General features: G+C 47.1%; 3 protein-coding genes across 5 annotated transcripts in view; 1 reads left to right on the top strand and 2 right to left on the bottom strand.

The window, feature by feature from the left end:
- Positions 1-232: 232 nt before the first annotated feature.
- Positions 233-6,426, bottom strand: crc (bZIP transcription factor crc). The gene is made up of 3 exons (XM_075701909.1): positions 6,270-6,426; positions 2,898-3,110; positions 233-2,079 (listed from the first exon to the last, which is right to left on the bottom strand). Exons 2-3 carry the CDS (start codon positions 2,986-2,988, stop codon positions 866-868), a joined length of 1,305 nt encoding a protein of 434 aa, XP_075558024.1. The 5' UTR covers positions 2,989-3,110; positions 6,270-6,426; the 3' UTR covers positions 233-865.
- Positions 6,427-12,476: 6,050 nt separating this feature from the next.
- Positions 12,477-13,259, top strand: LOC142590063 (COMM domain-containing protein 3). Its single transcript, XM_075701904.1, has one exon. It carries the CDS (start codon positions 12,628-12,630, stop codon positions 13,210-13,212), a length of 585 nt encoding a protein of 194 aa, XP_075558019.1. The 5' UTR covers positions 12,477-12,627; the 3' UTR covers positions 13,213-13,259.
- Positions 13,260-13,778: 519 nt separating this feature from the next.
- The window catches only part of Mrgn1 (Mahogunin ring finger 1), a 31,132-nt gene continuing 21,840 nt past the window's right edge, over positions 13,779-23,070 (bottom strand). For all 3 annotated transcript variants that reach the window (XM_075701892.1, XM_075701895.1, XM_075701894.1), the window contains 4 exons: positions 21,571-21,742; positions 18,476-18,816; positions 16,486-17,830; positions 13,779-16,313 (listed from right to left, as the gene is read on the bottom strand). In XM_075701892.1, coding sequence (XP_075558007.1) covers positions 17,612-17,830; positions 18,476-18,816; positions 21,571-21,742 — 732 coding nt within the window. In that variant the 3' untranslated portion in view covers positions 13,779-16,313; positions 16,486-17,611. The remainder of the gene's footprint in view (positions 16,314-16,485; positions 17,831-18,475; positions 18,817-21,570; positions 21,743-23,070) is intronic.

Genomic DNA, 23,070 nt, shown 5'->3' with positions numbered 1-23,070 from the left:
TACGTAACCTCTTTTATTCAATCTCAAGGATCAGTTTACGGTTTACCGAAGTATTGACAGCTATAGAAGAGGTAAAAGAAAATGTGCAAAGAAATAAGCCGCAATTGTTTTGGGTGGCATTTAATGCAATCCTACGAGTGATGTTCTGCAGTATTTTCCCACAACTGCCATCGAATTCAGGCACTCTGGATAGAACAAGTACCTAAGAATGCAAGGAGTCGGGACTAAAAAATTCAGCATTACTGAAGTGCACGCCTTTATTTCATTTATGTGTACAGCATGCACATCATGGGGTGGGTACATAAATAGACATCATGAGAAAAAAAATACGCAAATGAAATGCGCAAAATAATATGCACGGTACATCATGATGTATGTCAAAAAGAAAGTTACAAGGTGCCCAACTGCCAAAGCACAAACGTACGACTTCATCTAACACGTCGAAGCCACAAACAACACATCTGGAAGATTGTGACAAGAGCTCATACACTGCAAGCCCAAGTGATCAACCACAACACATGAACAGCCACGAAAAGCAGCAATAGATTTGCGTGAGCATCAGATATTGACCTTGCCGAATTTCTCCAAGAGATGCCACATTCTACACAATGCTTTTGTCACGTCACAATCAATCTCCTCTCAATCACAGGATAATTGATGACGTAACAGTTGTGTTGGCTCTTCAGTGCCTCGACTGAGCACTGCTAGCAAGTGCACTAGCAGCCAGCTACAACTGGCAGAAACGATTCTGTGAGACCTTCAGTGCTACCTGCCATCTTACTGTGGTGTTCATGCCAAAAAGACAATTCAGGAAGCTTTGTAAATAAACACTTTACATGGCATTTAAGTACACATGTACACAGCCCTACTTTATCAGCCCTTTTGCTCTGAAAAGCTCTCGCATCAGACCCTTGAGATAGGAAATTTCATTTGTGATACGTTGTGCCTCCGACTGAAGGCTGGCATTTGTCGCTGCAAGCTTGTCGAACTCTTCTTCAATCTTGCCAAACTCTTGTTTCTTCTTTTGCCGGTAGCGTGTTGCCGCGTCTTTGTTCTGGAGACGCTTCCTTTCCTTACGGCTGCTCACATCTGCCTTGGCCCGGGGCCGGCGTTTAACCGCTCGCTTTTTCTTGCGAGGTGGCTCCTCGCTTCCAGACACCGAGTCGAGCGCAGACTCCGAATCAGACCTGTTGACGTCGGGTGTGAAGTCAGCGTCCATAGGATCGTCGTCATCGCACCCATCATCTTCGCGGTCTGGGCTTCCACACGGTGAAGAGCTTTTGGCAAACTGGTCTTGACAAGGCAATGGTGAGGGCACAGAGTGGCAACTTGCTGGTGAGCTTGGCTCGCTTGGCAAAACAAGATCAATGCTTCCAGAACCAACGAAGCTTGAAGTGCTTGTGCTTGGAACTGGCGAGCTCACTGGGTCAATAGATATATCGCACTCAATGGGAAATGCCACCTGGCTGCCTGAGAGGTGACATGGTGACGTTGGCTCCGATTTTATGTCACCAAGTATAACTTCCACTGATTGCACAGGTGACACCGCAGGCTCAACAGAAGTCTCCGAAATATCAACTGGTGACCCAGCACGACTGCAGTAGGCTGCAAAGTACGATGGTGAAGCAGGAGCCGATGCAATAGCATACGGAACTTCTACCACTGATGATGCCGCAGGTGGAACATCCAAGAATGATGGAGTTGGCGGAGGCGAGAGTGAGCCTGTGCCTGAAACTGCATCGGTGACCGCAGACTGGCTTGGAATGCTCTCTCCACTGTGGAGGTTGTGGCTGTCGAAGTTTATGAAGATATCGACGTTTGGGACGACTGCAGTGGGCGTCGGGGGAGAGTGAGTTGGCGAAACGGGAGGGGACAGGAAGTCGGGAGAATAGGGGGATGCAGCTGGGCTCTCCCAATGGCCATCATCCTTGGGCGCCAAGCCGCAGTTGCTGGACTGATCAGGTTGGAAAGCCGCCTGGAAGTCGCTGGCCTCCAACATCACTGGGGACAGGTCATCCGGGAAGTCCAGCTGGGTCCAGGCGGACAAGTCCACCTTTTCGTCCAGCCAGTCTAGGTTGCCTGCAAGCATAGGATGAAGACGGGCTCAAAGGCATGCTACAGAAACATTGTGCTTCGGTTGATCGAAGCACTGAGAGAGCGTCGTTCAATATATACCCTGGGTCCTTTATAGTTGCAGTACAGAGAAAACAAAAAATGCTTGGTGCAACAATAACGAAAATGAACTGACAGAAAAGTCCAGTACATGCCAGACGTGTCCCATGTGTAAGCAAACACAGAGGTAAGTACAGAACACTCTACTGATGTGTGCTGCACATTGGTTACACTTGATTATCACACCAGGCAACAATTGTCACTTCACATTGCCAGCCGGTCTACACAAGCTCTGCTTCCTCTTAATAATTGTTAACTAGAAGATCCCTTATCTACATTCGACGCTTTTATTTACATTGTTCCCTTTTTGCATTTCAATGTTATGCCTGTTGCATTCCATTCAGTTACAATGCTTAGCTTCACAATTAATATGGCCCATTTGGTTGGTAGTTTCCGAGCGAGCACTCCGGTGTAGCTTCAAAGGTTGATTTACAATGTAACAATGTACTTTAACAATGTTAGCAACCCCCGTCTCCCGTTTCATCGTGTTCGTCTTGTTTCCTTTACTCTTTACGAGGTGTGCTAATTCATGAAAATGTAACAAAGATTTAGTGTGGCGATAAGCACGCCACTACTATGCATTGTTGTTTTACTCAACCATCATGAGTCAAACGTGCCATAAGCTTAGCTTCGTTCTTTAGTTCACATCAAAGCTCTGGCCACGTCAATGCATTGATCACATTTCGAAAATGTTGATTGATGCAGCAGAAGGGAAAGGGTCATACCTGCATCTTCAAATGCGTGCAGCCCACCATCTTGGATGAGCTTGGAGCAGCAGAGCTCCACAACCGAATCGATATCCCAATTGGCGTCCATGCTTTGCAGTGAGGGCTCCCGATTTGGATAAATGGGTAAATGTACTGGTCCGATGAGAATGGTCCACAAGGTTTTGTGTTGCCAATGCGCGGGCGGGCAAAGAGGCGTTGAAGCCTGAAAACCTGTGAGACAACATGTCGGAGCCGTTATAGTCTGGGCGCTCCGATGCCACGGTGGCCAACTATGCATTTAGCAGGATTACGTCTAGTCACCAAATGAGTTCATAAGTACATGCCAGGCTTCCTTACAAAGCACTGCAATGTCAATCCACTTCAGTCAAACAAACACTGCCGGTAGTGCTCTAAATGTTGTTAGCCTGTTCACAGCAGCCAGACTGCCTTGTATATCAGTGAAAGTGGATGGTAGTGCTGTTTAACCATGTCCAAACACAATTCCACATAAAAAGGAAAATCAGAACTTGTTCACCTTTCTTTCTGGCCATGAAAAGCACATTTGCATCAAAAACAATATAAAATTTTATGTGACTTGGAACTTAATTAGTAGTACAATTATTAATTGGTTTGCCAAACTGTCCATAAGTGAAAACTTCTTCCAGCATATCAGAAACACATAAACACATAAACTATGCAAAGTTTCTTATGCTCGAATCACAACTGAGGTATCACAACAGTGTAGCATATACAATGCATTGGACATTACAGAGTTAAACATCGTTTCAGCAGTAACGTGAAGCACTATGCGATTGCCTGGGGCTGTGTGTGCTGTGATACGGCTAAGCGGCTGCTTGCCTGAACGATTTTATCGTCTGCCAAGATCATCACTGCAATTGCCTCCCAAGCTTTGTGTTTGTGCAATCGACTTTCTCAACAGCCACGTCGTTCTCTGCCCTTAGTGGCTGTTTGTGCTCAGCCATGCCACATCTACTCTTGATAACATTGCAGCATTATTGTGCTCAAACACACTACAGTTTTGGTGGTAGCTTGCTGTGTTTTATCGGCTATCCAGAGTACGGCCACAAGTAGTCTCAGCCACGTGCAAACACAAATGACACCTTGCAGGCATGGATGTCGCCCCATTGGCTATGTTAAAGAGTTGTTATGAGAGACCTTGGGCAATTTTTTTTTTTTTCTGGTACTGGAAATTGTGCAAAAGTGCTTGATATGCTGCCAAAATAACTGAAACCTGGTGCAGTATTGTTTGGAGGGCTCTAGCTGACCATTAACCCTTTACTGCTGCATTTGTGGTTTTGCCATGGGCCCTCAATGCAATTGGCCCACTTACTTTGGGCAACTTCCAACCCTGAGCACAGCATGGCATGTGCGGACGTTTTAGCACTGGTACCATTACTTCTCTGTTAATTTCTCACACCCTATGTCTATTGTAGCGCCAATGTATTCATGTTTCATTAGAGCTGCAGCATTTCCTCCATCACCAGATTTTCTTGGTAGATGTTTGAGCAAATCTTCCCTTCATTTATGTATACAACCAGGCATTTTACTGCTTGATATGGGTATGACGCTGTTGGATACCAAGTCATTACTTGTCTCTTCGGTAAAGGTAATTACTAATGCCTATGAGCTAAAATTAAGCCCTCAATATGTTGCTTCATTGCCACATGTATTCACGAGTCTGCACTTTCTGCTGGTAGCACTAAGTTGTTTGCATACATCAGCACAGGGGCCCGTTACAGGTGTAAAAGAAAACATAATCCACTGTTTTCCAGACGTCTTTCTATTTCCTGAAAAGCATTAACAACAATGGAGACACCCACCAAATGATATTGTGCCACAATGTGGGTACTTTGGGCAACCATGCAAAAAAACTATAAAAGTTTAGTTACAAGAAAAAAAAAAAGGAAGCAGCTTTGGCAGCTGTGTGATCTAAATTACGGACACAAAATTTCTGAAAATTTTTAATGATCTGCAAAAAAAAATTTTTTTTTTATGGAAGAGCACACCTTCTGTAGCTATACAGATAAAAATATATATATGTACGGACTCTCAATATATTTTATTCCTTTGACAAGAAATACAAGATTAAACGGTTCTGCCACAGTCAACGTGACAGCAAAACAAATTTCATACAAACAACTGTGTACATAAATGTTTCGACACACAGAAACGCAAAACAAAAAGCTACCGCGCGAGCTATACTGTTGCCAGTATCGCTGCATTCGCTTGGCGACTTCTCGTGCAGAAAGACCTTTAGATGCCTTTTTAGAAATTACAAAAAAAAAAAAAAATTCCGGTCATTGGCACCTACTATCACGAAGCGCGCGGCCCTTGCGCCTGCGCACTAAGAGCGTTCTAATGGCCTTTAACTGTGCAGTCTTGAGAAGTTCGCCAGCTGTTGTGTGGATGCTTCCCAGAAATGCAGTTGCAACCAGCGAACGTCAGAGGTGAACGAAAGCGTGTACAGCCCCGCTCCTCTATCCAGTCAAAGGCCCCTAGAAATTCCAGGAATCCATCCCCGTTATAGCAGCCCTTCAACGCGTTGTTCGCAGTGGAAAGTCTTTTTAACTCGGCTGAATGCCTGCTGCTGTTGCTAACGGCCACTCGTTCGCATATCAGTCCCTTTGTTACGGAAACTTATCGGCAGCGCATGCGCACTCACGTCCAGCCAAAATCTGCAGCCCCATTCATCGCATGATAAGCGTTTTATTCATTTCAAAATTCATCGCGAACAATATCGCGCAACGAGAACTGCAGCGGACTTCTGGAGGGAACGAGTACAAAATAAGTTTAATGATCGGTTGCCCGGAATACGATTGGCGTAACGGAATGCAATCGGCCTTCAACGATCGGCGGTGGCACACTCCGCAACAGGCAGTTTCGCGTCCACATGGATATCGTAGGAAACTCTACGCCACATGGCACCCGAGATGACGTCAGCGCGACGTCACCACTGTCCTATTGAGGGCAAGGTAAACGAACCCCAAAAGTAGTTTCCGGGTTGACCGTCGTCTGCATCGTTCGGATAGTACAAGCTTGCCTCGCAAGGCTAAGCGGACGTTTGACGTGTCTGTTTCTGCGTAAGCGAACCGATTGTGCAACTGTCCGTAAAATGACCCTGGACTCCAGGCGTCACATCAATTTCGCTCGTCACGCCACTACATCGGCTCAAATGCCGAACTACTTCAAATTTGGTTACTGCGGGTACTAGGAACCGACAAGAATCCAAAGCTGTCTTCTAACAAAAGGCTCGCACGAACAATACAAACAAAGGTGACCGGCTACACGGAAACGCGCCGCCTCTCCGCATTTACGGGGCCTGTTCGCCGAGATTCACGTAGCAGCGGATGGATAGCTCCGCATACTTACTCCATTTTGATGATTGAAGGTGCTGGCACCTTACGGTGCGAAGCCGTTAGGCCAAAACTATTCCATCACACTGGTGGTTCCCACAGAGCACAAAAATGTCGATCTAGCTTTGTTCGTGACATGAGGGCGAATGGAAATGTAGTCCGGCCGACGGCGTGATAGAGCCTCACCATCCGCTCTTTCTTAAAAGCTTTGCGTGAGTCAAGTTTTACCCCGACTGCTATTTTCCCTGCCAAATTGTCGTTTGTCTCATTTGCAGAAGAGCCAACCTAATTGAACTTTTTTTCAGCAAGTAATCTTTGTTATAATAGGAATTTATTTTCTTTCGCGGAGCCATAACCAAGATGGCGGTGCTGAGGCTGCAAACTTGCACAGGCATGTCGCTAATGCGCAATGCCGCAGGCATTGCATCAGCCGTCGCGTTAAGTATTATAACGATTAACTTAAACCGTTTCGTCGGAAGGAATATGAAGCGCATGTCGCCGCATGCATGAGCGATGCGCGCAATAAGATGAAATATCGCGGGGCTCTTGAAATATCGCCTCCGCTGAATCTCAATGAAACGCGACCCGCGCTAAGCCAGGTTCAAAGTCCTGCTAGTCCTGCCGCTACCTCCCAACACGAGTAGATAATGCCACAAATTTCAGAAATAAACCTTCCGGCGACCCAAACATTCAATGTCACAACAAAATAATTTGCGACGCAACGTCCCCTTCGGTCAGTTTCAATTATTCACCGCACCACCGCGCTGGCGTAGCCCGCCACCGCTGGAGTACACACACAACGTGCAAGTTGTAGAGAAATGTGCGGACGGCGTCTCCGCCATGTTTGCACTTACGTTGCTAGACGAAATATATGTCTAGGGTGGGTGATCCGCGCGCGGCTTGTTCTGAACCTGTGAACAGGAACTCCGCACCGAATGGGAACTTGTGCATGAAACGCTAAAGGAGCTGTTATGTTATCCAGGTGGCATCAGTCCTTCGTAATTGAAGCACAAGTGTGCTTGCTGCTCGGTTGCAGACGCTTTTGCACAATCAAGATAAAGGTCATCTCGTGTCTGTCATTGGCGGGAAGCATACGGCGGCCCCCATTAGGATTCACTTTCGCTATCGTGGCTCAGAAAATACAGATATGAATAAATTACGCACTTTCGATATGGAACTAGCAAGTAAAACGTTTATAAAGAAAGTAGTCAGTCTATAGTACTAGTAAAAAAATGTGCCGGCAGATTCTTTGGAAAACACTGAAGATGTGGATAAAAACTTTCTCCTACCCCTTGACGATGTTTTATGTAGTAAATAATTGTTGCATAAAATGCATAAAAATAATTGTCACTATACTTATGCGTTTGTTTTTGAAGATAATGCTGCAGTGAATTGTAAGAGTTAATAATACAGATTTCCTAGCCTAAACGTTTTGCATTGGAGTTTATTCAATTTTATTTTTTTCTCTGCACTTTGTTTACTGTCCTGTGCACATCTCGATCGGGTTTGGATGTTTTAACTCGACATACAACTCTCTTTTTTTTTAAACCATACGGACATTTAAAAAAAGAAATCGCCTGTAGCATGACGTAGCATGCCAGGCGATCAGCCAAGCCAACATCTCAGGCATCTCATTAAAGCTTGTAGATCTCAAAGAGGCGGACATTACTTTCACGACGAAAACTCATAATTTACTAATTAATAAGTTCAGTCATTAAGTGTTTGATGATAAATCTACGGCACATATTATAATTTTCGAATTGCAGCCGGTGAGATTGCAAGGCATATAGCGACTTGGAACGAATCCTCAGTAAGGCAACGCATTGCTTTTGAGGTATGCGCCATAAAACTGGTAGTAAAAGTCAATCACTCACTCAATCAATCAGTGTTTATTTAATTGAGTGCAGTGTATTTCCACCTATTTTTTAACAAAACGTCGTTTCATGTATTGAAACATACAAGCAACTGGACGGCCAATATATCTCGGCGCTTTTATAATATATATCTCGGCGCCTGCTTTTTTTATAAAGTCGCCAGAGGCGATTTTATAAAATTCTGTGTGTGGTCTAAAAAGAAAAAGAAGTGTATATATGTCTTCAGGTATTACTACTACTACACAATATAGTATTGCATCTATAGAACTTGACAGACGAGAAACAAATGTTTAATTTTAATTTTGCAGCCGATCGAGCTAGCCGAGTGAACATTCCAACATCGCTTTCGTGCACAAGAACTATCACGAAGCCATCATCTCTCTCTGGTTGCCGAAACTTTGCACCCACCGCAGATAGAATAGAATAGAGGCCCCAAACGTTTTGGAGCCCCAAAGAAATAGCGTCGAAGCCACTGCGCATGCGCGAGACGCAAACTGCGTTTGGGTTTCGCGTTGGGAATGCTATTTCACAGATTTAGCGGGAGCCCAAATAGCGGCCCCAAAAGCTTTGCGTCAGCAAACATGGCGGCACCCATCGAAGCAACGGCTCTAAGTTAGCACCAAACTGGGTTCGATTCGTGGTAACGCGTGAAGTTCGCAACCTTGGAGAAGTGACTGCGGTTATCGCTTTCTCTTGACTAGCGTACGTGTTATGAAGACAGATTCATTAGACACCGCTGATTCCGAATTCGATTGTGGATATTATGGCTCGTAGACCTAACACGGCTAAACTGGGCCGATGAAGGCACCTAAAGTTGGTTTGCTGAAAACTAAGCGCAACTAATTGTTTTGCTGCTTGCACAATAACCTCTAAATTGTAATTAAACGTGAATACAGGCAAGTCAAAGTTACTATTCCTATCATAAAATGGTATATTTTATTTATTTCTAATAGCTTTTCTTTGACGCCGTAGTGGCGCTGTCAGCGCAAGACGCTATCCACAAACGCAAAGCCCTATTCTAAAGCTCTTCACTCCAGCGTGCCCCAACGCTAACAACCGCAAAGCTCTTTGGGGCCCCAAACTAGTGGGGCCCCTATTCTAAAACTCTCTATTAGAGAGTTTTAGATTAGGGGACGCAAGCGGCTTGCGTACGCAAGAACTAGGGGCTACGGTACTGCGCATGCGCAGACCCCTACGTCAGCGTCTGCGCGTGCGCAGTATCGTCGCCGCGCTCAGTCGCGCCATGCGCAGCGTCGGCCGGAGTAGAAGAGGTGAATCGCGCTCACCTGACTTCACCCCCCCCCCTCCTAGCGCCATCCCCTTCCTTTGCGCGGGAGAAGACAGTGCCCTAAAACCCGTTGCGCGGGTGAGACTATGAGACCCGTACAGTACGTGGCGCGCGACCGTGATGTTATCGCACTCGGACTTTATATACGGATCACGGCAACGCCGACGATCACGGCGGAAATTCACCTGGAGTGTCCACGTAATAGCTGTCGAAATAAAATGTGTCGCTGAGACGGATCCTCAGGGAAGAAGAATTGGCAGAACGACGTCACATACCCGCCGAAAGGGTTCGACGGCGTTATGCTGCCTCGCAAGTATATTTGTTCCCGAAAGAAACCCGTTCTCCTCGGCAGCTCCGAGTAGCCAGCGCCAGAGCGTTTGTTGGGTTGCCATCTTAAAGGGCTCCTCACCAGGTCTGGCCATTTTGAGCTTGTGACAAGTGCAGAGCATACTTTGAACGATAGCGATCGTGTGTGCACGGTATTGCATCGCTACGCACCGCGGAAAGATTTGAAGCTTCAAACCCAACGCCGTTTTTCCTTTTCCTCGCGGCCGCCGCGCTCCAAGCCGGAGGATGACGTACTCGTGCGCCTGCGCCTACGTACTGGTGTCCGCAGTGTGACGTCGCTCGTGGTGACACGTGACTTCGAGAATTATTCAAAGCAACATCTGTTATTTGCGCAATATGTTGCTAGAATAGACGAATTAAGGCTTAGAGAAATAATAAAACGCACAAACTGAATGTCTGCGTGTTTTTGTTTTACTTCGCAGCGCAGCAAGGAAGATGTACTTCTGTTTCGTCTGCTTGCTCCCACGTCGAGCAGTCGCGCGCGCAGATACGGAAACTATGTCATTTTCTACCATGGTTCAGCGCGGGATCATGCTCTGTGATCCGCTTGTGTCTGCCTCGGTATTCGTGTAGCACAGACTTATACCGCTAGTCAGGTGTCATCGTGCACAGCGCGCAAAATCATGTGCCGCTGGAAACGAGACAACTGTAACAGCTCGCACGCGACGCTGCCAGCGGAAGTTCGCTGCGCCGCAAAAAAATAATAAACGAGAAAAAAATGAAGACGGGCCCAGTGACGTATGCGTCCACGCGATCCTCGAGGTCCGGTATGGGAGAGCGCAGGGAAGGAGTTTCGCTTGCGGAAGCTAGAGGGGCAAGTGGAGAGAGCACCTATGTTTGCGGTGAAGCTCGCCTCCTGAAATCATGGGTTCGCAACATTTAAATATTTGTATCTCGGCTATTAATGAGCCGATTTGAAAAAAAATTGCGGCAGAACGCTCCCTAGAGGGCACGTAAGAACTTCCAGCGTTTAACCGAAATTTGCTACGGGGCCTGGTGAGGGGCCCTTTAAGGAAATGGTAGGCTCAGCCGAAGACGAAACACGGAAACTGATAGCAAGGTTTAGTGTTGCCACTGTTGTGCTCCAGCTCCCATAGCTCAGACACGTACTCTGGCAGATCGAGAGGGAAGAACTGCCCCCCCCCCTTTTTTTTCTGTATGATTTGTAGAGGATACGTTTTAGAGAGCAGAGGCGTCCGTTCCTGCGGCAGCGTCGGCGTAACCGACCGAACGAGCCAGCGAAAGATGAAAGCGAACGAGGTACGCAGCGGGGGGAAGAAAGACGCGAGGGGGAAAGCGGAGAGGGAGGTGCAGCGGAACTACGAGGGAGAAAGCGGAGGAGAGTATGTAGAAAGCGCGAGAAGAACAGCGTGGCGTGACGATGATGGCTACGAGATGGCGCCAGAGTAGCGCGCGTCGTCCGGGAGGTCTGTCGGTGGCGGCTGCTGCTGTGAATCGCGCCCACGCGTCACCCACGCGCCGGCTCTCGCTATCTTCATATTATCTAATCACTCGAGCCGCACTTCGCTCCATTTATAGGGTGCCGAACGACACAGGTTGTCCGCTCCAGCCAATATATCGCGAAATGAAAAACACGTAGAGCTGCGCTCAAATTTCGCATTAGGGAGTATGGCAATCGCCGGTGAATTGTCTTTTTTTTTTTTTTTTTGCTCTCAGGAGCGTCTCCCGTATGTATTAATATATGGCTCAGTTGGCAGCAGGTTTGGATGGTAAAGGAAAAAAGAAAAGAATTTGCGAAAGCAAGTTTTGGCCTCTTGTGAACTGTACCGCTATAGTACGCGCGCTCGTTCATTAATCCCCGCTTCAGCTGCACGTTGACGAACTTGTGCTAGCAAGGCGCAGGCCCTCCGATGAAGCCTCTGTGCTTGCAATCTACGACTGCTGCCTTTGAGATTTCGGAGAACAATCTTGCTTCCATTTTTTTTTACGTGGTTCACGTACGTATGACACACACAGGCTCCAGAAATATTATAGGAACCAGGGAAAACAGCATAAATAGTAAGTTGCTGTTGGAAGTAAAATGCTGCATGATCAGACATCTCGGAGGCACATTTGTTACACAAGAGGCTTCGCGCATGCGGATTCACAAACCAGTAAGAACATTATTAGTACAGCTCGGAATCGCACGTAAACTGAACAAGGAACAAAGAGATCGCACATCAATTGCCAGCGAACGCGAGCTAGGGACACACTTGAAATGATAGTGCGGAGGTCTGCACAAGTTCGGCCTTCCCCTAAAGCCCGTGCACGGCCTCAGTTGGGCCAACTGTCGGGCCCCTCCCGGCTACGCTACTTGCAACTCCGCAGAACTGTAGGCTATAAAAATGGCAGCCCTTTGGGAATTTCGGGCGCTGCACCTCTGCTGGCCACCGACACACCCCTACTCCTGAATAAAAGAAAAGAAAAATCCGGCTATGCCACTGGTATTACAGTATCTGATCTCTCCCCTCCTCCTAGTTTCTTTGACAAAGCCTCTTAAATGAATGCACTTATTTCCAGTTAACTATTCCGGGGGATAAAGCGCAGCTAATTGGAACAGCAATGTCGAGGTGCCACGCTCACACCTGTGGAGAAAGTTTAGCCACATATTTAATTTGCTATTATCATGGCACTGTGAAAAACGCCAACAGCGCATATACACATCGTACCTATATCCCAGACTCGAGATGAACGTCTGTCGACTGTCAGGCTCGTCATCCGTAAACTCCCTTTAAATAATCGCGCCTAAAACTACGGTGTCACTATACTGACGTCCAATCCGTCAATTTTGCCGACATGTTATTCTCACGTCTCCAAACGTGCGTCTGTCTTGACGGACGCACGGAGACGGAGCATCCGAAGCAATGGAGCTCGCCGAAGCGTTCGTCAACGGCATCGCCAAGGCCGCCGATCCGCGCAAAGTGAGTGATGCAGACTACGCCAAACTCCTCGACAAAGTCTTCAGCGTGGTCACGAACGGTTGCGAACCGGGAGCGGGCGGCGTCGACGACGACGACGAGTCGGCGACAGCAGACGACGACTTCAAAGATGGCTGCGCCGGGCTGATAGCGTTGGTGCTCGAGAGCTCGCGCTTCAACCTGGACGATTCTCAGCTCGCGCTGCGCCTAGAAGAGTACGGAATGACCGGCGCCCGTGCGGACACCTTGGTCCGCAAGTACGCGGCGAACAAGCAGTTGGTGCGCGTCGAGTTGAGTCGCATCGGGCGGCGGCCGCCTCACGTGACCGGCGTCGACTGGAGCGTCGACTATCGCGTCAAGAGCAACCACCTCGAGCGCATCGGCGAGCCGGTATTCCACATCGAGCTCAAAACTTCCACCGAGAATCCAGTATCGTTCGCGTGCAACATGGCGCAGATGCAGGACCTGCTGCATGGCCTGCGGGACGCTGCGAAGTGCGTTGAAAACAAGGCGCAGGGGGGCGGTTCTTGAGGCTGCGTGCCCGTTTACGTTTTGTAAATAAAAGATTGTCTAGCGAACTGTAACAGTTTCGGGTGTCGTTACGTTCCTTTCACTAAGTCACCTCCATTACCTGTTTATTCTGCGTCCTACTGCAAACGCCGTTGTCATTACAGCACGTTTACTTGCAAAGAAGGGGGTAAAAGAGAGAGAGAAAAGACCAGGGTGGTCAAACATGTGGGAACCAGCTCTATATGCTTAAACGCTGCTTGCAAGTTATGTATCTAACGTAAATTTTTTTTCTTCCCGTCTTGCATAAAGGGAGCTGTTTTATCTTATATGCAATGTTTTCTGCCTTTGAGACAACAAGAATGGCTGAACAGTTCCATGCGACAATTTAGCGCAGCGATACGCCAATTCTTCCAACAATGTCAGCCGGAACTATATGCACTTATGCGCTTTACCTCACGTTATGCAGTAACAACTAGTCCAACAGCCTGTTCTTTTAAACTTCAAGACTTCCGGCAGAAGACGCCAAGGCAAGCGCTACAAAGGGCTTTCATCACTTCAAAAGCTTGCACCAAGAAATGCAACACAAGCGACTCAAAATTTTTTAATCCTGTACAACTTTCCACAATGCAATACAGCACAGTGCTCCAGCAAGGACACAAAAGTCGAAGCACAGTCCGAGAAACACTTTAGAGCCCTGCATTTTTCCAGTGTCGGTGCAGGAATGTTGGTTCAAAGTACCTGCAGACATTGCACCAGCACGCACACGCAACAAAATACTTCCGGAGAGTTCTGGTTATGTTGCGGCACTTGCAAAACTGTTGTGAAACCACTTGTTCGTGGCCTAACGTAGAGGCTGGCTTACTTTCTTGGGTGACGTTCTACAGCATCGTTCCAGAGTGCTCTGTTTTTTACACCTAAAAGACCAATGATTACAGGCCAGATGGAGCTTCAGAGCACACCGTGTAGCAAGGGTGCCAAGATAACAAATGCTAGAAGCACTGATTAATTAAAGACAAACAAAACTAAAAGAGCCTTCTTGAGGCACACCGTATGCACACTTAAAAGCATTTGTACAGCCCCTGCTTTTGCAGAGCAATTATTTGTAGACCAGAAGTGCAGTATGACCTACTGCTTACATCTTTCAAACTCTGATGAGAGAAATGAACACTAAAAGCAACTGTTAAGTCTATCTCGACTGATAAACGATTGACATAGTCGGCGAGAAAGTCGCAAATCAAGACGCCACAATCTACAAACAACAGCAGACTGGACGAAAAAAATGGGCAGCCATATGCCGTCACATGGTGTGAGCACCATGTGCTGGGACCCACTATCGTCGGTAGAGTCTTGCAAGGAACGTGGGACTACAGTTGAACCTGAATATAATGAATCTGGATAAATCTAATTAGTATATTCTCTATATTGAACATGCTAAACTTGCAATGCTCATGCAAAATCACTTCCTCGTAATGAACTGCAACATTGAATGCATATATTAAACTCGGGGCATCCATTGCCAAATGTAGAGCTGCCTTGCACGATGTTTCAGGATGTTCTTTTGCAATGGATGTATTGCACCGGTAAAGGCCATCGTTGAGGGACGCGCACTAAAGCTGGTCTACTCAAATGCGTCTGCTGAAAACGCCACGCTTCGCGACTGTTTAGGGACACTTTAGGGCACCGGCCAAATCTGCCTACTATGTGTAGTTTTGTTTTTAATAAGTGGATTCTTTTCTGGCTTTCTTTCTTCACTGATATATAGAAATATATATAACTATTTTCAGTGGATAAGCCTGTTTGTTCTAACAGAGTTCAATTGTAACTGGCAACGAAGCCATATACTACTAAGATATTGCAACTTATTGATGTTGTGTTAAGCGTCTCTCTAAGGTAGACGGTTAATGCAACGATGAAGATGGTCTCCCAACTTGCTGGATTTCAAAATATGTGGAGACTGAATTCTGAACTACCTGCAAGACACGGGTGTTGCAACACCACAAAAGCGCTCTATCATCTACGAAGTGCGCCCTGTCATGTTCAGGTTAACGTAAACGAGATTCAAGAAGTGGCACTGACCAAAAGAATGTGCCGGTTGTGCCTGGAGGTCTCTCCTTGTCGGAAAGTGCACGATAACCCAACTTGATCATGTCGGAACCAAAGAACCATGACATCAACCTAGTTAGCATAAATCATGGCATGATGGCCAACCTAGCGACATAACCCAACAGTGTAGTGCATTACAGTAGAACCTTGCGGATACGATCCTATTACGTACGATTTCCTGCTGCCGACGTTCGCAATCGAGAACACAAAAAAATGACTGTGCCGAGTATGGATGTCAAAACTTCCTGCCGAAATGACCTGCTCTACAACGCTGCTGACTCAGGTTGAATTCAACGAACGCAAACGTCAGCTTGACGAAGCAGCAAGGACGACAATGCGCATCTCAAGCCTCTCGGCCCCTACCAGCTCGGTGTGCGCCATCACATTGTGCTGCAACGATTCGCAGAATGCTTCGCATTACGCAGATGTCAACGTTTCTCCAGTTAGCATGTTTTTCATCTCAAAATGTATGAACAAGGTCAGGAGATCAGGAAACAAAATAACATTCCGTTTGCAATGAAAATGATAGCTTTCTAAAAGACAGTCTCAAAATAAGCAGGGCACCTGCAAACTCGCGAGGCACAACATTCAGGCCATGCATGTCAATTTTAAGCGAGGATACAATTCACTGGGCTAAGAATAAGTTGAAGCACAACCTCGAACAGTGCTGTGTGGATCCAATGATCAAACAAGTAAGGTCGAGCTAAAAGCATGCAAAAATCTGTCTTTTAATCCTGCTGTATGCGAGAACTTTTAACTATCCCAAGCAAGTGTTCGCCGCTTCAGCTGCCACAAACAAAGAAAATAGGCAAATAAAATGCACCAGAAAAACTCAGAAATTGAGGGACCAAATCACAATCAGAACTGAGAATCCATAGAACAAGTCTATCCGTTGAAAAATTTATCCCTGTGAAACACCGGTGCATAGCCCTAGCCCAACTTTGAGTGAATTTCCTGGTTACGCTGTCAACACCTCGCTACATATATCAGCCTTGCACTTACAAATATTTACCACTAACCTTTAATAATAATAATATTTGGGGTTTTACGTGCCAAAACCACTTTCTGATTATGAGGCACGCCGTAGTGGAGGACTCCGGAAATTTTGACCACCTGGGGTTCTTTAACGTGCACCTAAATCTAAGCACACGGGTGTTTTCGCATTTCGCCCCCATCGAAATTACCACTAACCTTTGAGCATGAGCCAAGTATATTTTGTTCTTTTAGGTAAAGACACCAACTTCCCCGATAATCAGTTGCTCGTTATGTCGCCTATGAAGACTTGTGAACCAAATAACTTTATTTCATATGCTCTTGAAGAAAGAAAGAATTGACGATGCTGACTGTATATCCTGCACTTGGGATGCTGAGTGAACTCAGAGTCAGGTCCTAAACTGGCTCAGAGTTGAACAACGCAAACAAGGCTACGGTTTCACACAAACGTCTTGAACACAGTGTATAACAATCACAATGCCAGCTGCATTTCATTCCAGATCCCTGCTTGACTTACGGCCACATATTACAAGCAAACAAAATCGTTTAGCTACACCTTTCCAGGCGTGCTGTGTAGAAAGACCAGCTATGTACATTTTACCGAGACCAGCCACCAGTCACGTATTCCACCTCAGCAGTAGGTAATGGCCCCAATTGACACGTCTTAATTGCCATAGGCAATTAAGCATGCAATAGCACCTCGCTACGCTTCTGCCCCAGCCGCTGCGAAATGTTTCGAACTCGCGCAGAGTTGCACCTCGCACCGACCCTTCCCTTCACCTCCCATAGCCTACGATGATGATGGCAGTTACGATCAAAATTAAAAGCCAAAGGTGACAATGAATGCACTAAAACACAGAGCCAAGCCCATCTCCTATGCATGCTTCACCGAGAGTGAACTCCTGTATAAGCACGGTGCCCACCCTTGCACTCCTCTTCCAACAGCCTGAATTTCACGACCGCAATTTTCTCCCTCCTTAGGCCTAGCGTGCAAGCCTAACGTACTAAGCCTAGAGTAGGCTTGGCACTATGTGACGCGCAACGCAAGTGCTGCACCTTGAAGGTATGTGGTGCGCCTCTTCACGAGTTGTGTGAGAACTACTGGTACTTCTTGGCAAAGGCAAGGCGTTGGCAATTGGCAACCCGTGCCCATGACGGCACATCTCCTTTTCCTCCAGAAATGCGAACCCGCAGATCTGGCTTGCCCTCGGCGTAGCTCAGAACTTCTCTTTCCTTTTCCATTCTCTTTTGTTTTTCTGTGACTTTCTTTTGTCGTCTGTTCTTTTTCCTTTTTCTTCTTTCCTTTCTTTCCCTGCAGTTGTCATCAGTCCACGCTGCCACCTGTGGTTTTGCTTGGAGGTTGAGAGGAGGTGTGTCGTCCAGACAGCAGCAGGCGCGTGCTCGAACCACTGCTGCAGCTGTCACCGCTGCTGCGATTGCTTGCATTGCTAGCAGGAGTGCCCGGCAGAGAAATGCTAGTTTCGGCGTGGCCGACGCTGCTGCTGGCAGAGGGACGGGAGGGCGATGTCGTCTGGGTGCGTGCCTGCAAAAAAAAACAACAACCGTAATGATTAAAGTTAAGCACTCGCAGGTTGCCATTTTTAACATGTGCCAGTAAAGGAGTCTCAGTATTTTTGCAGTGTTACTTTTATGCAATGATATTCATGATTTATCACGTTTACTCAAGTGCACGGTGACTGACTGATCTGGAAGGCTTGAGTGACTGGCTTGCCCGAGTGACCGACCAACTTTAGTTGATGGATTGCTTTGACTTGCTGACTGCCTGTCTATCCAGAGTGAATTCAACTTGACACATTACTTCTTTTGACTGAATTGACCGTGCGACTTCACTGACCAACTGATTAATTCATGGGGTTTAACCTACCAAAGAAGCACAAGGGCCATGACAAATGCTGTAGTGGAGGCCTCTAGGTTTTTTACTACACGAGGTTCCCTTAACGCGCAGCCAATGCTCAATACACAAGCATTTTGGCATTGTTCCTCCAGAGTGCTGTAGCACAGCGTACAGCAGCAGGTTGCTGTAGCCACTCGGCCACCATGGCAGGTTCAAATGCAGGTTTACTGTGAATCTACACAGAAGCTCCGGGCTTCCAGCCTCAGAGGTGTGTTGAGGCCACTACTTGCCAAACGCTACATTCAGTAATCTAACATAACTGGCCACACTTGCCTCGAATGTGGTCGTGGTCCCCGTGGGTGCCAGCGGCGTGGTGGCCTTCTTGACCTCCACCAGCTCGATGGGGCGCTCCTCTTCGTGTACTGGGGAGCACCGGTCGTCGAAGGCTCGCCGCCGGCGCAGCGCCATGGCGTCCGGTGAGTTCTTGGCACTGTTGCTGCCGCTCGACGGCGTCGGCACTGCCGTTCCCGACGAGCTCTCCGCACTGGGCGTCTCTGCTAGCGGTGTGTCTAAGCTGGTGTCGGTCCCTTGGTCGACCAGGAAGTGACCACCCTCCTGCACGGCTGGGTCTTCGGGGGTGTAGTAGTCGGAGTCCTCTGCTCCTGGCGAAGTGTCTGTGTGGAAAGCCCACGAATATTCATGACCCTCCATTCAGCCGCAGCCTCCTGTGTGTTTACAATGTCTAATTAGATTGTTCCTGAACATTTTGCCCCTGTTGACGGTAAAGCACAAACAATTTTTCCCTTTGTCTGCTGTTGCTCCTTCGCCTTCTTAACTCCTATTACGAATGGTGAAATGTGATGAAAGGAAGTTAATGTCGCCCTAATCGTGTCCCGTAATATGTGCTCTACATCTGGGAAAGTAATGCCCTCTTGATATGCAGTAATAATTCCCTGGAACTCCCTTCAGAGCACATTTCAACTTTTCTGTTACATGAAATTTGACACAAGAAAATTCTTGCACATCTGCTGTGAACACGCGAGGACAGAGGTCCCTGCTCTTATAGCACGACGTACTGTACAGCTTTCAGAGTTTTTTTAATAGTACTGTGTGACAGTCAACTGTGCGGCATAACAACGCTTTATAACGGTAAGAAGCGGCGAGATCACAGATAGTATGTGCAAGCACGCAAAGAACTCTCCAGTGCAAGTACTGTTTGCAATGCTGTGGCCTTTAAGAGGATACACACCCTGCCAGTGTTATCTGCGCGGTCTTGTTCGGAAAAAAACTGGTGCGAAAACACATGTACGACCAAGATGTGTCATATCAATGCACATTTAATTCTTTTTTGCTATTTATGAAGCCTGCCCATGTGACAGACAAATAAGGTTTCTAAATGAGAATAAAGGCAATTTATCAGCATGTGTGATGATAAAGTGTACCCCCATTCAAATGTGTATATATATATATATATATAGAACAGTCGCTTGAGTGAAAATACGTGTACAGTAAAACCTCGTTAAACCATACCTGCTTAAACAGTAGTATCTATTTAAAAGTAGTGAAGTCAAATCCCCAACTCAGCAACCATTGAACATAATGTGTTTTGTATCCGCATAAACTGTACTAGCTTATTGCGTATGTGTCGGTTTACACATACTGTTTCCACTTTTCGTCGAGCAAACACGGTGGTACGTTGTCTCCATCGGGTGGCCCGGCAGAACAACAAGCCTCAGAGATCGGAACAACGGCTTCCAAGCATCCTCTGTGTTTGCGCGTGAAGCCACATCAACATCAACATCACTACGGCGCCGTGCCAGAGAGCGTTGTGGCGTCTTGCAAGCGAGGACTCGCGTCATGCCGAAGCTCGGATAAAAAAGACGCCGGATGCTCAGCATAGAAGACAAATTAGACACCGTCCGTGGTATCGAAGGTGACATGAAGTCGGCGCAGGCATGCGACAGGGGTCTGCTGTTGACTACGGTGTGTGGCATTTGGAATGCGAAGAAGTTGCTCGGCAGCGCTGCTGCGACTGCGAAGAGATATTGGCTACGAGGTTCGACTTTTCACCATTGTTGCCTCTGTTGTTGCCGAAGTGTCGACTAGTGACAGTGGTGAGGGCAACACGGAAAGCGACAGCACAGGAGATTCAGGCCCGACAGTGGCAGAAGCTGCGCATTACGTCAGCCTCATGAATGCAATCGTCGCGACGAGAACAGCACCCAGGAATGAAAAAGGCACCCCGGGACTTCTGCAGCACTACCGCGCGCGTGCATGGAGAATACGTAACGCCAACGAGGAATCTGCCATGCGAGCATTTGCCGAGAAGAGAGGGCTGGCTGAAAAGCTGGCGCAGCTTGAGTAAGTTTGAGGCTGCTGTCGTCGTGCTAGGCCGTGGCGGCATCAGACGAAAATAACACTTTTATCGCGCCAAGTGAATAAATACTGCATGTTTTCTTCCCCTTTCATCGCACTCTCTCCGAGTTCTGTGTTCCGTTTTCGACAGGTAAGTGGGCGATCTCATGCTATTTCGGTTAAACAGTACTAATGTTTAGTACGGTCTTCTTCCGAGCTCTGGCCAACTAGGGTTTAACGAGGTTTCACTGTAACTACATGGCCTGGTTGTTCGTGGTCTTACACAACAGGGCTTCACAGAAAACAAAGGCAGGGTCTGTATAAACTGCAGAAGCGAACCGCGTAACATACGGATTTCAACGTAGCAGACGAAGGAGGGCTTTGACTATCACCTACCTCGCCACCATTATGACTGGCATGCAACACTGCTGATGGTCACAGAATAATGCCTGCTGAGCCATCATGCTGCTGCCGAATTAGACCTTTCTTTTCTCTCTTTTTTTTTACTCGTTTATTCGCTCGCTCTGCGTCTCCTCTTCCTCCTCTGCATCGCATTCGTCACACTCCCTCTGGCCGGCGCACCTTACTGAGGAAGCATGCTCGCTGCCTCGCTTGTGTGCGAGATTTTCTGACAGCCCCATTATAACCGATATCTCATGGCACGCTGCTGCACTACAAGCAATGTGCATATGCACAGAGTTCGATGGGAAGATAAACGGGAGTCGGAAAAGACCACATTATATTTGGTCCTGCACTACAAGCAGCTTCGTTACAAGTGGTCTGAGCTGTATAACAGGTAGAAATGGAGGTGGGCATGAAATACTAGGGCAGGTGACCAGTTGTCTATTAGAGTTACAAATTGGGTGCCAAGGGAAGGCAAGCACAGTCGGGGACATTCGCGGGCCTAGGCCTAGGATGAGGTCAGCCGGCGCAAGATGGGGGTAACTGGAGGTCGCAGGGAGAGGCCTCTGACTGTAGACATTACACGGGACGACAATGGCAATTTCAGCAAGAAATCCGCCAAAAGATACAAACCATCCCGAAGCCATATCCCGCAGCCTAATTGAGCTCACCCGTAGCCTTGTTCTCTTTGTCTGGCCTGGCCTGGCAAAGGTGTAGCGAGTGCGGCGTCGAAGCAGACACCTTTCCGTGCACCGATGGTGAAGTCGCCGCCTGGCTCCGAGACTCGCCGCCTCCGTTTCCTTCGAGCAGCGAGCGCGTCTCCGCTGCTTCTGCCTCTCGACCCTGTAGCACAGACAGCCGTGCGTTCACCACACGTGACTTTGCAGTCAGACACTGTTGCAACTCGAACACTCAGCGATCATTATTTTTCTATTCTATTTTTCGAGGAGGACCTTGCAATGTCAAAGGGAGATAAAATGGCAACAGTGAATCATCACTAGATTGGTTGAAATCTTCAAGAAAATGACGCAGACCTCCACAGTACTGTGAAAATCGATGTGATAAAAAGCATTTTGCGGGTAGCTCGTTATCCAGCATCGTTCGAGGTTCTGCGAAGCATGGTTATGTTATGAGATGGGCCAACACGTTTGTGTAGGATGAGAGATTATGTGATACAAGCGTATTTGTGACAACAATGGCATGGTGATTAGATTGTTCTGCACCAGTGATGAAACATTACAGCCTGGGGCGATGCCGAAGGTGGAACAGCGTCACATGGCATCTACACAGCACTAACTGCAAAGAGGAAAGAACCGGATATTGTAGGTTGATCTCAAACGGTGATGGAGTGCTATGCAGTGCCACAAAGTGCTAGCTGCAACAAGGGATAAATATGGATACTTGCACATTTTCACATTTATAGTCAACTCCAGTGTCACGCAGTTAAAATTGCACTTCAAAGCGTTGCGACTGCATGATGGGTGAACGTTAAATGCTCCTGTGGCCTCAACCACCAGAAAATTTCAAGTAGACTGAAGCACAACGCCGATCAAGAGCCTGTAAACAAATTTTCTGTGCTGCTGTAGTTGTAAGAAATGTTCAACTAGCAATTTGGCATGAAACTATCTGAGTAATGGCACTTTGAAAATAAATTGACTCTGGAGATGATCCTGCTTCCCTTTTCTGTAGGTAAAGAACCAATTTGTGGAGGCATTTGTCAACATCTGGCCCTTGTGCTAATGTTTTATGCAAATACCACACCTATACTAATTACCATTCGCTACAACTACACTTTAAAGCAAACAAATTAATATTTGCACAAGCCCAATTTCGGGGGTTGAAGAGAGTTGGCCACACACAAGCAGTGTTACTTTTCAGTTCCTGTGCTAAGCAACAAGATGGAAGCTTTTCCTATTCATGCTGTCAATAACAGAACAAAAATAAACCCACAGATGCTGCTGCCTTTCACCAAGTGGGAACCGATGCAGCTAGAATAGTTCACAACCACACAAAGAGTGTGACTGGCGATGCACGTCGCATACCATATATTCTCGCGTAATGAATGCACTCGTATAATAAATGCACCTCCAACTTTACTAATGAAAATTTGGAGTTTTGTTTTCTGCCGCATAATGATTGCACCCCCAACTATGCTATTCTGCAGACCCACA

The sequence above is a fragment of the Dermacentor variabilis genome, chromosome 8 (assembly GCF_050947875.1).
Source record: "Dermacentor variabilis isolate Ectoservices chromosome 8, ASM5094787v1, whole genome shotgun sequence".
Taxonomy (NCBI): Eukaryota; Metazoa; Arthropoda; class Arachnida; order Ixodida; family Ixodidae; genus Dermacentor; species Dermacentor variabilis.
Note: the sequence above shows the minus strand (reverse complement) of the source record. Positions and strands in the feature narration are given on the sequence as shown.

Coding starts and splice junctions, on each gene's coding strand:
- LOC142590063 (XM_075701904.1), top strand. CDS start 12,628: ATGGAGCTCGCCGAAGCGTTCGTCAACGGCATCGCCAAGGCCGCCGAT.
- crc (XM_075701909.1), bottom strand. CDS start 2,988: ATGGACGCCAATTGGGATATCGATTCGGTTGTGGAGCTCTGCTGCTCC. Junction 2,080..2,897: donor GCACGCATTTGAAGATGCAG/GTATGACCCTTT, acceptor CTATGCTTGCAG/GCAACCTAGACTGGCTGGAC.